General features: G+C 53.1%; 1 protein-coding gene across 8 annotated transcripts in view; it reads left to right on the forward strand.

Annotated features, from left to right (window-relative positions):
- Nucleotides 1-14,665, forward strand: part of Rim (Rab3 interacting molecule) — a 59,881-nt gene that overhangs the window by 8,952 nt on the left and 36,264 nt on the right. For 7 of the 8 annotated variants that reach the window (XM_017902376.1, XM_017902373.1, XM_017902375.1 and 4 more), the window contains exons 1-2: nt 5,719-5,806; nt 7,232-7,466. In XM_017902376.1, the coding sequence (XP_017757865.1) occupies nt 5,780-5,806; nt 7,232-7,466 (262 nt within the window). In that variant the 5' untranslated portion in view covers nt 5,719-5,779. Of the gene's footprint in view, nt 1-5,680; nt 5,954-6,467; nt 6,690-7,231; nt 7,467-14,665 lie in introns of those variants that run through there. The other variant, XM_017902378.1, reaches the window with a different exon arrangement.

Here is a 14,665-nt window from a genome sequence, read left to right on the forward strand (position 1 = left end):
GGCATTCCGATCGTTATCGTTTCTATTCGCGCAACCGGGCGCAATGTCCCCGGACCTTTGCGGACCGCTCGCGACATCGATACAACGCCGGCATAGTTGGCGCGGTTCGTCGAATTATCGCGATTTTCGATTAATCACCGGATCGTGCCGAAATTACCGAAGGTCCAGAAAGCGGGCAGGCACGCGGAGGTGAATAGCTGCAAAGGTCCGTGGGACGTGGCGGCCGGTACCAAGGTTCCGTGTCGATCCATTGTGCGCTCGTGTTCGCTCGAGTGCACGCGTGTATCCCTGGTATTTATGTCAGAGGGACAGGGACTAACGGTAATTCTAATCGAACGCTGTCCGAGGAAGTATCCTTCGTTCCAGTACAGCATTCCACCCCGTCCTCCGGCTCCACCGTTCGTTCCACCCTCCGAGATCCCTCGATTCCGATTTTTCTCGACGCTCGAGTCGTAAATTCGACAGCCATCGCGGAAGATTCTCGCGGAATACGCTCGTCGCGATCGTCGGGCTCGGAGTTTGTCGAGTCGGTAAAGACTGGGATATATTCGGGGATGGTTAAACGCGTGCTCGCGTGATCTCCGCGAGGAGCGCGCGCGCGGGGCTACGTTTCACGTAATGTAAGCCGCTGGTAATTGAAAGTTCGGCAAGTTTCCCGTACTCGCGGACTTGGCGGAGGCATCTGTCGTTCGGCGACGAGCTTCTTCCTGCTGGCCGAATCAGGCAATCGGAGTCTCGCGGCGTGTGTATGTAGGACAGCTGAAAAGTTGGGGCCGCAAAGTTGGGAGCTCGTGACGCTAATGCACGCGCGGTTCCAGTGGCTGCCCCGCAACACCGTTTACCGAAAAATCGAGAAGCGGAAAGGTCGAAGTTGTTCGAAGAGACATAAAACCCGCGCTTTGAACGGAGAGCGGAGACGAGGGCTCGCGATCGCGAGGTCTTTGCATAGTAATTAGCCGTTTACGTAGGCGCGCGGCGCCCACGAGCTTCTTTTGCACGTAATCAGACGCACCGGCCATTTGCTCGTTAGTCGTCTCGAAGTCGTTTCTCGGCCGCTTCGCGATTCGGCGTTCTGCATAAATCCGGTAATTAAGCGGAGCTTTCGTTAGCCGGCGCAACAACGCTCGATTATTTCGTTTCGTTCGAGACGCGGACGTATTAGCATAATCCGTGGAAATTATCTCGAAGGCGCGACACAGAGATCGGTCTGGTTTGGCCGATGGTTGCTCGGTATTATGCCGAAGCATGATTTCAGGCTAGACTTCAAAGGATCGTCTCGATGCGACGCGTCGGCGGGACGGTATGGTCGCTAGTTGGCTTGAAGGGTCGTCTGAGCACCGATGCCACTCGCCCAACAGACTTTATTATCTGAAAACTGAAACTCTCGTCCACTATCTTGCTCCTCTTCAACCTTTTCTTCTTCTTCCTTTGCTTCTTCTTTCGCCGCTCTCCCCTTTTCTTCGAAATATTCTCGCTCTTCCAGGCATTCAATGGCCGCTGCTTTAGCCGGGGATACTTTTCCGTTGCAAAAGTCCTCTCACGCTCGACGATTCGCGTACATCTCGTTAAAAATGAAAGAGCTCGACAGCTCCTTGGCGCCGTGATCGTCGTTTGCCTCGGGAGCTTACCGAGGCTCCCGATCGGCGCCATAAAGTCCTCTCCGCGCGCTCGAATCTCGCAGCCGTTCTTTTATTTCTTCCTACCCACGGTGGATCGTTAAAACATCTGTGCGAGGTATCCGAGCGCGGATCGATCGGCGAATATCTATAAAAGTTTCAACGAACGTTTCGATACGGAAATGGAAGCGCGAGCCTGACGCGATCGAGGAGGGCAGCAGACGTTGGGAATCGACGAAACGATAATTCGTCGCGAGCGTTACGGACGGGTATCGAGCGTTATTGTCGGCGTGGCGAGTTATCGGATTGGCTTGAACGAGCGTATCGATCGCCGGCTGCTGTACTCGAGGCAACGGGACGTCAACGTCCACGTCGATGTCTCTGTGCCGTCGTCGTCATTGTCTGGTCTCGGCCGGCGTCGCCTGAGCGCGGTTGACACACGGCCTGCGTACACAGGGCCCGTGATAAAGTAATCCGAATTAATTGGCCTCTAATTAATTAATGCAAATCACCGGCAACTCGCCTCGAGCCGGCAAACTAATGATCATTTACGTTACGGCCGAACACGCAACGTCGTGTTCTCGTTCCCTTGGTCCACTACTACCACCGTCGTCGCCGCCACTAGCACCAGCACCACCATTCGCCACCCTCGGCCGGCGTAACGACGAAAGAGGGGGTGAGACGACTCGAGGGCCACCCCGTTCCCCCAACGTGGCTCTACCACCACCGACAACCACGTTTTTCTCTTTTTAGGCTGCGGAAAATAGCGCACACGTACGTACGTACGTACGGAATGTTCGGTGGTTGGGCGAAAAGGATGCCGCTAGCACAGGGATGAGCGAGAGGGTGGTGGAAAGGGGTTGAGCTCTTGACATATTGCTACCTAGGCAACTCGACGAAGTGCTCTTCAGCCACCCCTCCCCCTGCCACCGCCTATCTTTCCTGCTTCGTTTCTCGCGCTCCTCGCCTCCCTGCCACCCCCTCGGCACCCTCTTTCTCTCTTCCTTCCTTTTTTTCGCCCGTGCACCCTTTCTCTTTCCTTTCTTCTTCGATGCACTCTCTGTTCCACGGGCCGGGCCGCCAGTCTGCAGCGAGGTTCGGTCGGCGTTGCAAGCACCTCGAAAAAAAAAACCCTCTTCTCGCAGATACACGCGCGCTCTCCGATCTCTTCGGTTCGTCGAACCAACCACTCGCGTACGCGCCCGAGAACCATGTCGAATCGCAAATTCCCCCGGAAACGCGTACCCCGGATGTTCGATCTGCACCCGTCGTGCCCTATCCCATCCGTCGACGTGCTCCATTCTAGTCGCTCGTAATCTCGCGCGCGATCGAACGATGCAGCTTCGCGGATCGCGCGGAACCTCGGTCCCCGCTCGGTGTGTAAGTGACGGATATTTTTAGCCCCCTTTTAATCCCTATGTTACCGTGCACCGAAAATCGCGTTGCAACGATGAAATAATTACGTTCGCCGCTCGGCAGCTCTGGAAAGCGTTCTCGACAAAGAGAACGGCTCCTTTCATCGGAAACTGTTCGCTTATTAAGCGGCGCCAGCAAGAAGGTAAAAATAAATTCACGTTTACCGGCCCGCTTTTAAAAACTGGGACGCCTGGCCGGCCGGGCAACGAAATATCGTCCATTGCTAAAGAGATCCGGTAAATTCTTCCCTGTTACCCGAACCTCCGCTCCGACGTCTGTTCGCGAAAATGGCAAACTTCTTAGTCCCCTCGCTTCGCGAAACTTCAACGGGGCTTTGACTTTTCGAACGGGATAGCTGCTGCGTCCCGTTCGACCGGTCCGGCAAATTATTCCATTCCCTGTGCACGTCAGAAAGAATATTCGAGCGTCAACCCCTGCAGCCGGATGGAAGGTACATTAAAGCATTATTTATGTAACAGGCTCCCGGCCCGTTAAGGCCGTCATTACCGGTTTTTACGTAATGCCACGCCGGCAGCGATGCGATTACGTTGTCCCGCGCGAAATTCTCGATTCGTCCTCGCGAAAATCGCCGCTCGTTACCACCCCGTCCCCGTCCCGGCTATTTATACCGCGTACGCGGGCCGAATTTGCACTCGCAGCCTCGTTACGCAAACGATTCGATGGTATAATGGCGGAGAACGTTGGTATAAGTCGCGACTCGCGAGGCGGAAATAGATCAAAGGATGATCGGGAGTTTCGGTGATGCAACTGGGTGACAGTCGCCGCTTTGTTCCGAGAAATTGCTTCTCTCTGCGCGCCGGTATTCTTGGAAAATAATCCGTTCGTTCCTCGTATCGTTGAAACGTCTAAAATTCGCGGAGATTAAAAGGGGAAACGTAATCGAATGTTTGCCTCCTTCCGAAAAATTCCACGAAGCTTTTCAGCGCAAGTGCTCGGTCGCTCGATTGCCTCTCGACGAGCAGAACAGCCGGAACGTCTCCGGAGCGGGGCGCAATCGCGGCTGATTCGCGTCGCCTAACAGGGGCAAACACGTTTTCATTTCGAGCGACGTCCTCGGGTCGCGGATTAGCGGAATATGGGCTCGCGGATCGGGATTGGATTCATCGAATAACGATAATGGACAACAATAATTGTGCAAACGCTCTGCGTGGCCGGCCGTGTATCGATTCATCGCGATATTCGCGCGTGAGCCGGTCGTCCCTGGACCGTTCTCTCGCTGATTCTGCGGGGCTCGTCGAAATTGGGAATAACCGGGAAAAAATTGCCGCCTCTTTCTCTCGTTTCATTCTCGCGTCAATGGAGCTAACTTTCATCGAGTTCTGCTACTCGTCGATCGAGTAGAACGATCGTCGATAGTTCGAGAGGCTCGCGAGGCACCGCGATGAAAGGGTCGAAGGGATCGTGCGAGAATCACGATCAGCACGATGCACGATCGTAGTAGAGTTTGAACCATCGGATCGGCGGAAAACTCGGTTTTAATCCCGTAACGACGTTCTTTACGACGTTCCAGCGGTCGTAATTCTAGGGAGCATCCCCGTGTCCTTGCGGCACGTTGCTCGCGCCATTATTGTTCGTACAATAATACGCGTGAATGGGCATGGAAAGTGTTATCGATGGGAACCGGCATGGGCATTGTTTTATGGTTTGCTTCTAAATGGTCCATCCATCACGCTTTATCTTGATGGAGTATTCTGCCCGCCTATTCATCCTTCAAAACGCTCCGCTACCGCCGCCACCGTCGCGCTAGCCCGCTAATTATTAGCCTTTCGTTCATTGTACGAGGCGGTGAATGGTCGTCGGCGAAGAATACGCTTTTCGTCTACCGAGGCGCTCGATTTCCCCTTTCCTCTCGCCGACTCCTTCAACGCGTACTTTCGCGACGTGTGCGTCTCTGAAGCTTCGATCCGCTCCGATTACTCGTGCAAGAAGGAAGAACGAGAGGACGCAGCGCGTCGGGGTATCGTTGGTTTATCAGCGCCGAGATGCTCCGATATCGTCGCGACGCGAGGCTGTGGTTCTGTAGGGTCTGACAGCTTGGATCTTTTCCGATAGTTTCCTCGTGCGCTGTACCCTGATCTAGCGTCGAATACGCTCGATTTAATTCAACTTTACGCGCGCTCCGCCATATTTGCACAAGAATTTCATCCGTGGCGATAGAGTCGAAGATTTCGTCGAAGGAGATTTGGTAATAATTTGGAAACGCGTGACAATCGTCGAAGTTTCTCGTCGTAGCTGGGCCCACTGGTACCTTCGGGTGTCGCGCGTACTCGCCACGCGAATCCGCTCGTTGTTGGCGCAGAGGAGGCGCGTTTTTAAGGGCTGGAAATCGAAGCTCACGTCGCCCGCTTACACGTTTCAATTAGCATCGTAACTGGTCGACTTCCTATAGATAATTTCCTATTAATATCCTCGCTACAAGCGGTGACCTGGATCGATCAGTTCCAGGACTACTCTTTCGCGTTGCTATGGATTATTTCAGTTACGATCGAACGGCCGACGAGATGGAAACCCCGTGGAAACCTCGTGGAAAGCCGACGACGAAGCTTTCGAAGCTTGCAGCGTTTCGATGACTCCGTCGCGGTGAAAGAAGGACAGCATGGAGATCGTGTAATCTCGTTTGATTGCAGGTAATATGGGTGTGCATTCTCTGTCGCAAGAAGCAAGAACTGCTGTCGAAGACCGGACAATGGATAACGAAGGCAGGCCTGGGTGCCGGGGACAACGCGATGCTGCGACGGATGCAAGACATGCAGGTGGGTGGTCCTCCGGGACTCGTGGACCAAACTCAGGATAAAAGACCGAAACTCGAGAGAGCGCACAGCGCGGCCGAAAAGGAGAATTTACCATTGTTACTAAGGAGCGGAAGTTTGCTCAGAAGACAGTACTCTCAGCAAGAGCAAGTACGATTTACTTCATTCACTTACTGTTCGACCGCAGGGATCAGCTCCCTGCGGTCATTAAATAGCGCTCGTGCACGCACTGTTGCTCTGGATGTAAAACAACAACAACAATATTTAAAAACTACAAAACAAGTACAACAACAATCGCAAAACACCTCGCTAAGTGAATTCGGTCGAAGCAAGACATTGCCATTGGTACATCTCACCATGTGTCGCTGTGCTCATTGTCACTGACCATCACTGCTCGTGTCTCTGGGCAATTTATCGAAACGTTGAACGAAAAGAAAAGGAAAAAAATGAAAATCGCGGATTCGATGCAGGATTATCGCCGTGTTGCGAGATAAATCGTCCAAAGACACGGGCAAAGCCGCATATTGTCACCACATGCTGATACGACCAAACAAGAACGTAACAATCGCACTGTATGCATCCACCACTGCAAACCACACGCGACGAATCCGACCCAGGCCGATTCCGGCACGAAAAAATGGCGGTTTTCTGCTGGCGATTACAGGGCCCAGGGCGTCGACTACCAACGAGCGATAGCGGTGTGGATATGTCGGTTTCGCCACACTCGAGAAGCCTGCCGACACCCCACGTAGCAGCAACGCATCAGGTGCAACAACCGCCGAGGCATCCGGACGCGTACGCGGAGGATGACCCGAATCTGTACAGAGGCGAGATCGACGGTCTTATGAAACAGCAGAACTACCAAAGACAGCGGCCCATCTACCCGGTGAGTGTGGGACCGTTCTCTCGATTGGTTCAGCCTGGATCGAACGTGCAATGTGCAATGACGTTAGACGCTCGAGAGAGACTTGGAAATTAAACATTCAACAAGTTATGCACCCTGTACAAGCTGCGAGCGCGTAAGAGCGGACGGTAACGATATTCTTACGTAGGCGGTGCTCGAGGGGATGCTCTCGACGAGCCAGCTATACGCCTAGATCCAGTGGAACGAAGTTATCGAAGGGAAACCGGAAAATTTCGATGTCTGCTTTATCCTGGCCTCTACCACTCGTCTCTGTGCTTGGCTGCCGTTACGAGCTGACTGTAATCGGGAAACGCGTGTCTATCAGATCCAGGATAAAGCATATTTCTCTTTCATCTTCATCCTCCATCTCTCTCCATCTCATCTCATCTCATGCAATCTTGCTTCTGCGCTATCTCTTACTTACTTCGATGCGAAACTTTACTTGGTCCGCGATATCTCGGTGTTTCCGGCGCTGTGCCCTCCTCCCCGTCTCTCAGACCCCGACGCTTCCTTTCGACTTGCAGGATCAGAACACGGATCTCGCGATGACATATGGTCAGCCAACGGTAGAAGCAGGTCCACCTCGAAGCGTGGTGCATCCTCCTCAGCAACACTCGGTGCATCAAACGCAGAGCGCGCACCCCCCGCAACCGGTGGGTGTTCAGGGTGGTCTTCAGCCTCAGAGAAGCTTCAGCAGCAGCGAGGAAGAACGAAGCACACCCGAGTGTGCTAGCGACGAACCTGACGAGTCCGAGAAGGGTGAGTCCATGCTCGATACTTGCTGTTTCTTCTTTACGTCGATAATCGAGTTCGACCACGAGAACGCGCTTTGGTTCCGCGTCGAGTACCGAACTCGTGACCGGTCACGAGTATCGAGGCAACGATTTTTCTTCGACTATTATGTCCTTCAAATACCGATACGATATTTTATCCGAGTGGACATGTCAACGATTTCAGAGTTCGAGTCCGAATGATTTCCCGAGAATCCGATGATCTCGAATGGCGATTCGCGGCGCGATTTAGGGAAACGCTTTGAACAAAGATTGAGCACGATGGCGCGCGCGCGGAGGAGGTGACATTTTACCAACGAGTCTCCGATAGAATCCACGATCATCGTACCGATTTCTTACAAATAACAGGTACAGCGATCGCTAGGAACGGGAAGAATCTCCGATAAAATCCACGATCATCGTACCGATTTCTTACAAATAACAGGTACAGCGATCGCTAGGAACGGGAAGGCTCGTATCGCTTATAGCTCGTACGTGGAATCCCGGTGACGGTGGGAATACGTTCGGGCAAGCCGTTTTGCTCGGACGCGTTGAAAGTTCATCGGCACGCGACTGCGATATTGGCCGTTACTCTTTCGAGATGTCACATCCTCGCGGCGCCAGTCGTATAATTCAGCAGCGGCGCGGTTAAACGTCAAATCCACCATCGAATTACCGTCAGAGGCTGGTGTAGAGGATCGGCTGCGACGGAGAGACATTAGAGAGGGTGAGCTGGTCGGGAGGGTCAGCTTTGCCCTTGAAACTCGCTGCACGAGGAGAGCACAGGCTTTCCGTGTCAGCGGATAATTGGTTTACGGAGAATGTGTGCACCTGTATCGCGATATTTACAGGCGAGCCGTCGAAGGAAAGTGTAATCGACCGATCCGATGCTCATGCAGTCTAAAAAGCTCCCCACGTACGTACGCGTGTTTACAAAGCGATTAACGCTGCACAGCCGGCCTGGCAAGAAGCAGCTCGTGTCCCGGTCGCGCGCGCCAGGCTAGCATTCGATCGTTTCCACCGCCTACGACCGTAGTTTTCCAGAACTCGCGAGATCCTCGAGGCAATTGGAACCGGTGAACCGGCGGGACGATCGCTACTCCCCGCGTTGGCCCGTTGGTCGAGACGCGGAAAACGGTGGAAAAGTATCATCGGGGCAAGAGCGAAACGTTGGAAATGGGAAAGTAGGTCTACTCCGGTGGCAGCCGGATCGGCACGAATGGAGTGGCAGATGAAAAGCGATACCGCATTATCGCGAAGGTGGTAGGCGCGCGGGTGGAAGAGTAGCCGGGTTCCTCCTTGGCTAACGAGTAAATTTAGGTTACCGATGCTGGAGATCCCCCGGCTCGGCTCGGCTCGGCTCGTTCCAGTGCACGCGTTCCCCCGTGTTCGCGAGAACACTCGACACCGGCGCTCGCTTTTATGCGACGCATTCGAGCTGCTTTCCAAGAGCGGACGCGCGCCAGTCGAGGGAAACAGAATACGCGTACGCGGCTCACAGTTGATTAGTGACGGGGATCGGTGAACTGTGAACCGATTCATCGAGGTGCGCATCATCGAGAGAGGGAAAGCCTCGCGTGGGCTAGAGCAGCAGCGTACCATTTCCCCTGGCATCGGTGTGTCCTCTTTCCCCTCTTTTCTCTCCTTTCTCTCTTTCCACGCTGCTCTCAGTTCCTGGCTGATATTCATTCTTTCCGGCGCGACGAGCCGATAGAAAAAAAATTTTCCACGGACCTTTTGCAAATTCGGGAAACAGTCTCGATGTATCTCTCGTCGTGGTCCGGACCGGTCTTCGATCGCTCGCGTTGCTAACTTCGACGTATTCCCGGGGAAGGACATTCCATGGAAATGCGAGGGTTAAGCCGGTTTCTCCACCCGCGAGCGGTATCAAGCGAAGAAATCCTTGTCGGTGAATTTTCTTCCAATTTTTCCAATCCTCTTCCCGGGTATCGAGTTGACCAGGGATACGCGCGGACTCCTGATCGGCATCCCAGCTATCCTCCTAGCCGTTAAATCCTTGATCGGATCTCTACGATCGTGTATCGCGGCATATCGTACGGTATCCTGCGGGAATTCTCGGGTTCTGCCCTCTCGGTCTCGTCGTTGCATTGATTCTTGGGTATCTTACACCCCGCCTAGTTTTCCCTCTCTTCCTGTTATATCTCTTCACCTTGCTCGTCTCCTTCGTCCCACCCTATACACCGCGCTCCACCCTTACAGCTTTTTACACTTTATTTCTCTTTATTTTATACTCTCTTCACGGGTCCCTGTCTTTAGCCCGTGGTGCTTCCGTGTCACCGTTGTTTCCGTGACTCGTATTGGTTACACGTATCAATTTTTTACTCCGGTTCTTGCCTCGTCTTCCTCGCTTTCCGTCGTCTCTTAACTCGTTTATCTAATGCATCCTCTGCGTCAATTAAATTACTCCGGCATCTCGTTTTCCGTCCTTCCCTTATCGGTTAACGAAACGTCGAACCACCCACCCCCTTCCTTCCACATCCGATGGAACACGGTGCACCACGGTCGATGACAAACAACGCGAAAGCTTTCCCTTCGACGTTCGCGCATCTCAATCGTCGTCTCCGCGAGTCTAGATCCAACCCCAAAGATCTCTACGCGTTCTTTGCAACGCGAAACACTTAATTACACCCTTTAAACCCTTCCATCTTCCCTATCGCTTTTCCGCCACTCTTCCTCGTTTCTACTTTTATCGTACCTGCCTCGCTTCTACCATTCTTTCCACCCTATCCTCCGATTCGCGCATCCCCCGTTTCTCCACGGAGCATTCTTTTTTCCGCATTCTCCCTCACCTCCATCCCCTACTACTACGCTCGCAGCCACCCTTCGCCCATCGCTCCTCTCGCTCGCTACGCCCACACGGTCGGCGTGACGTCACGCGGCCAACACGTGGGCGAATTCAAACATCTACCCCTCTGCTATTTCTGGACTGGCAGTCTTCGCAGCAAAGAGGAGCGGAAAGTACCGACGGCCGAAAACACCGTTCCCCTTTGAGGGTGCCCATTCACTCGCCGAACCCTTTTGGGGGATCGTTTCCGCGCTTCTGGACGAGCATTTTCGGCCGGGCCGTGCACGCTCCACGGTCGCATAAATGCGGCCTCCTGCTCGTACGTCGCGCGCATAGGTGATCCTTGCTTCAATAGATCCTCCACGGTGGTCGTGTTTACGCTTCTCGTCGCCCCGCTACTCAGCATCGATTTTACCCGAGGCCGGGGTGGAAAATTTGAGCAGCGGCGGAAGCGGATTCCGGATGAATATGGAACTGCAGTTTCTTCGGAAATCGGGGAAAAGGGTCGGGCGAATTTGTTACGGACCTTCGAAACTACCGTCTTGAATCTCTCCGGCGATAAAGCTGAAAATAGAACGGTGAATGCATAACGAAGGTTGCGTACCATGAAATTGTGCCAGTCCTTCCTTCTCGCATCTTTTTTTTCTTCCCCTTTTCCTCTATTTGCCTCTGCGCTCGCGAGTTTGTTAACCTTTCAATGGATTCGCTTCTGGCAGGCAGGTTACTTTGATATTTAATTCGACCCGAGGCGTCATGAAAAAATCGTGCACATCGGCGCCAGGAACGGGTGAGGTTCGCTGCGACTTTGGTATTAAACTCTCGTCTCTGCTCGACGGACTCGTGACATTTCTTCCTCGTCGCTCCGCGTCCCGGGGATCGGATGAAATTACGTCTACATTCGAAGATCGTCCGTAGAGCGTCACCTGAATCTCGCACCACGAGTTCCATTAGGGCATTAATTCCAGCGGAATAGACGCCTCGAGGAGGAGCCGTTCCCGAAATCGGCGATGTAACGCGTAGCGCGAAACGATCTTCGCTTCTGCGACACGAAGCTTTGGAATTTTGATAACGTGCCCCCTCTGGTCCGCTCTTTTCACCGTACCCCATTAATTTTTAAGCGAGTCCATTCGCAGCGAACCATAGGCAAGCCTATCGTTCGGGTAACCGGTATTGCTTTTCCAATAGCACGTCGAACGACTCTTTGTGCACGAACCTTTGGGACCCAAGAACCGCGCTGTCGAGACAACTCCCCGTGGCAGTTTCATCGAAATTTAATCCGAAGACATTGCAATTTGACGGTCGACTGGTCGAGAAGGCTCGGATTCGAGTTCCCTTTACAGGCCGCGGGTTCGTGACCCGACATTATCCTCCCCGGAAATGACTATCGGAATTGAAATTACTTTGTTTACCGATGGACCCGACAAACTTGGCCAATCTTAATCCCCTTTGCTCGGTAAACAACGCGAACGCGCGATTCCGAATTTCCTCGACGTATAAGCGATGCAGTTTTTCCTCGAAGGTGTCCTTAAGAACGGAGACCACGGTTGCTAGTAATTCGCGACAGCTTGGACCAAGTCAACGATTAACGACGATCGGAATAATTTCTCGGACCGCTTGCTTGGTTCGCTCTTAACGAAGCTAGATTAAAGGCTTACGAAACGCATATCGGTGGAGTTGGCGACGGTTGGGAACCGCGGCGGTATAATCGGACGGGCTACTACTTGCCGGTACACCTGCTCGCCGCATTCACGGGCACGCTGTTCGTGGACGATGGCTGCAACGGGGCGAAACATTCCGAGACCGTGCGCAGGGGAACGACACGACCCGACAGTAGTGCAGCTATGCGCTTGGTGCATACGCGCTGTGATGCGGACGGCCGGGCTAGCTGCTATGCGGAGATCGCGCTTATTAAAGACGCTGTCGCCGTGTATCGTGTTTAGAATTCCGCTATCTTTTCGTCCAGACGACGATCATGGTCGCGAGGATCGATGCAGCGGCTTGGTCCGCTGAATTATCTCCGTTTGCGTGTACACAGGGGAGAGAGAGAGAGAGGGAGGGCTAGAGTTTTCAGTGAAATGGGTCAACGGAGAATCGTACGAGCTGGGAGATGATTAAATTATATTTATAAAGGCGAAACGAAGTGGGCATCGGTAGGTCGATTACACGGTCGGAGAGGCGAGCCTGTGACGATGTAGTCGTAAGAAAAATCGAAAGGCGAATCGCGCGGAGACGGATTGGAAGGTACGGTTAAGGGGATCAGCTCGGCGATTAGCGAGCCGAAGGCTCGCACGTAGGCCCGTAGCGTTACGGGCTCGTTCGCCACGATTCTGTCTGCGAGAGAGAAAAGGAAAAGTGACCGGCGTCAGTCGGACGGCGTTGTTGCTCCCATTCGTAGATGCACACGATACAATTAGAGACTAGTGAAATTAGTTTGTAGAAGTTACGAGAGGTAAGTCCGTTTACGCGCGCGCGCTCGCATCTCGCAAGTTTCCCTTTAACGAAGGATTTGCAGAGGGGCGCAGAGAGCTGTGCTGCACGTCCATCGGATCCCAGGCGGACGAGGAGAAGGGAGAGGCGAAGGATAAATTGTCACGGCCACGCTTTGGCCTCTCATCGAGCCTGCTCCGCCTTTGATTACCTCTCTCCTTTGACAGTTTCCGCCCGGCCCGACACCCATCCACGTTTTCCGTTCACGCTAAAATTCTATTAAACAGATTTTAATTCGTTTTCAGGAGCAACCTGCGTTCCCGGAGAGAACTCCCGTAGATTAAAACCTCGTGTCCCCCTCGCGTCCTACGCGTTCCCCGTCCTCACGTCACACCACGCATCCCTCGTCACGGAGAGCTCCGACGTACAGTTTAATATACTTAATACAGGCACGAGTTATGAGTCACGATAACGCAAAGATCGACGACGACGACGACGACGACGAAGACGGCGACGACGATGACGACGACGTGGCGACGTTTCGTCGCGAATGGCTGCCAAATGAAAGGACGTTGGTAGCTGCGAAGCTGCAATTATCGTCGAGGTCTCCGACGGGATCGGTGGCGCGTCGATCTTGAGCTTTCCGTGCCGAGGAATTCGCTACCCCTCATTGGTCTCGTTCGTCGTTCAGATAAAGTACATTCGATGTTGCTTCCAAGTTTAGCGATTCTTCAGCGTAGGAGGATCGTGAACCAGATACGTCGGGAATACCACGGGGAACTGACTAGGGACCAGAGGTGCGGGGGTTCGATAGTCGGCGTCATCTAACTTTTAAATTAAGACCTCGCGTCATCGCGCGTCTCGTTAACGACCGTCCCCTATCCGCTCGCATCTTCGTCGCGCGTTTTCTATTTATCGACGGTGGGGTACGGTTTAACGGAAAATATCGCGTTTACAGGGATAACCGTGGATGCGTGACCATCCCGCCTACCTTGAGTCCGCTTTAAACACCCTTTGACACCCGGCCTGGTCGGCTCGTTTCCAACGGTACCAACGTTTCTTTGCGCGTAACACTTTGTAGCTGCCGCCGGGGCTGATTATGCAAAGGGATTCCCGCGTTTCGCGCGGAATACCGATTATCGCCACGCTCTCAGCCCTGAACCTTGCCGACCCGGCCGTCACGGGGGGCTGCTGCAAAGTGGGGCGCGTTTCGTTTCCGAGGGACGTCGAATTAGTCCAAGTGCACTTGCCAACTCGGTGACTAATCGCGGATTCGCATTGGGAAAGAAGGAAACGAAGATTCGCGTTTTACGAGCGCGTTATATCGTAAAAATCGAGACTCGGTGTATATACCTCGCGTGTAAATCCGCAGCAGCAGCGACAGAGATAGAAAATACGTCGTTTGGTTATATAAGGAGAGACGCCGGGCGCGTCTCGCGTGGCGATCGTATGGCCAATTTGCCAGTTTTATGATGCGTGATCCTTTACCTTATTTGCAGCGAGCGTGCACGACGAACGAGACGATCCACTCCTTCCTTCCGGCTGGATCCTCCTTTCAGAAACGATCCAGATCGAATTCTCGACGCCGCCGGGCCGTATCATAACGAAAACGACGACTTACTTCTTGCGTGTAGCGAGAAAACACCAGACTCTGCCTGCAATGTATTACGATTACCATTAGTTATACAGTGTTCGATTGTTAAACATAGAGCAGTTCTCATAGCAGTGACCAATCTTTGTTTCTTTTCTTTTCCCTCTCTGTTTGCATCGAACCGACTATATACATATATATATATATCTAGCGTATAGACACCCAGATTATTGTTCAGAGATTACCACCATTCTCACCCTGTGCGAACCACCAAACGTAGATGATACTCTCGTGAAACTACTATATTGTTATCCACTCTCGTTGAACATGCATCTACACACACGAATTTCTCCGGGGGGGTGTG

Source organism: Eufriesea mexicana, unplaced genomic scaffold, assembly GCF_001483705.2.
Source record: "Eufriesea mexicana isolate 0111107269 unplaced genomic scaffold, ASM148370v2 scaffold1808, whole genome shotgun sequence".
Lineage (NCBI taxonomy): Eukaryota > Metazoa > Arthropoda > Insecta > Hymenoptera > Apidae > Eufriesea > Eufriesea mexicana.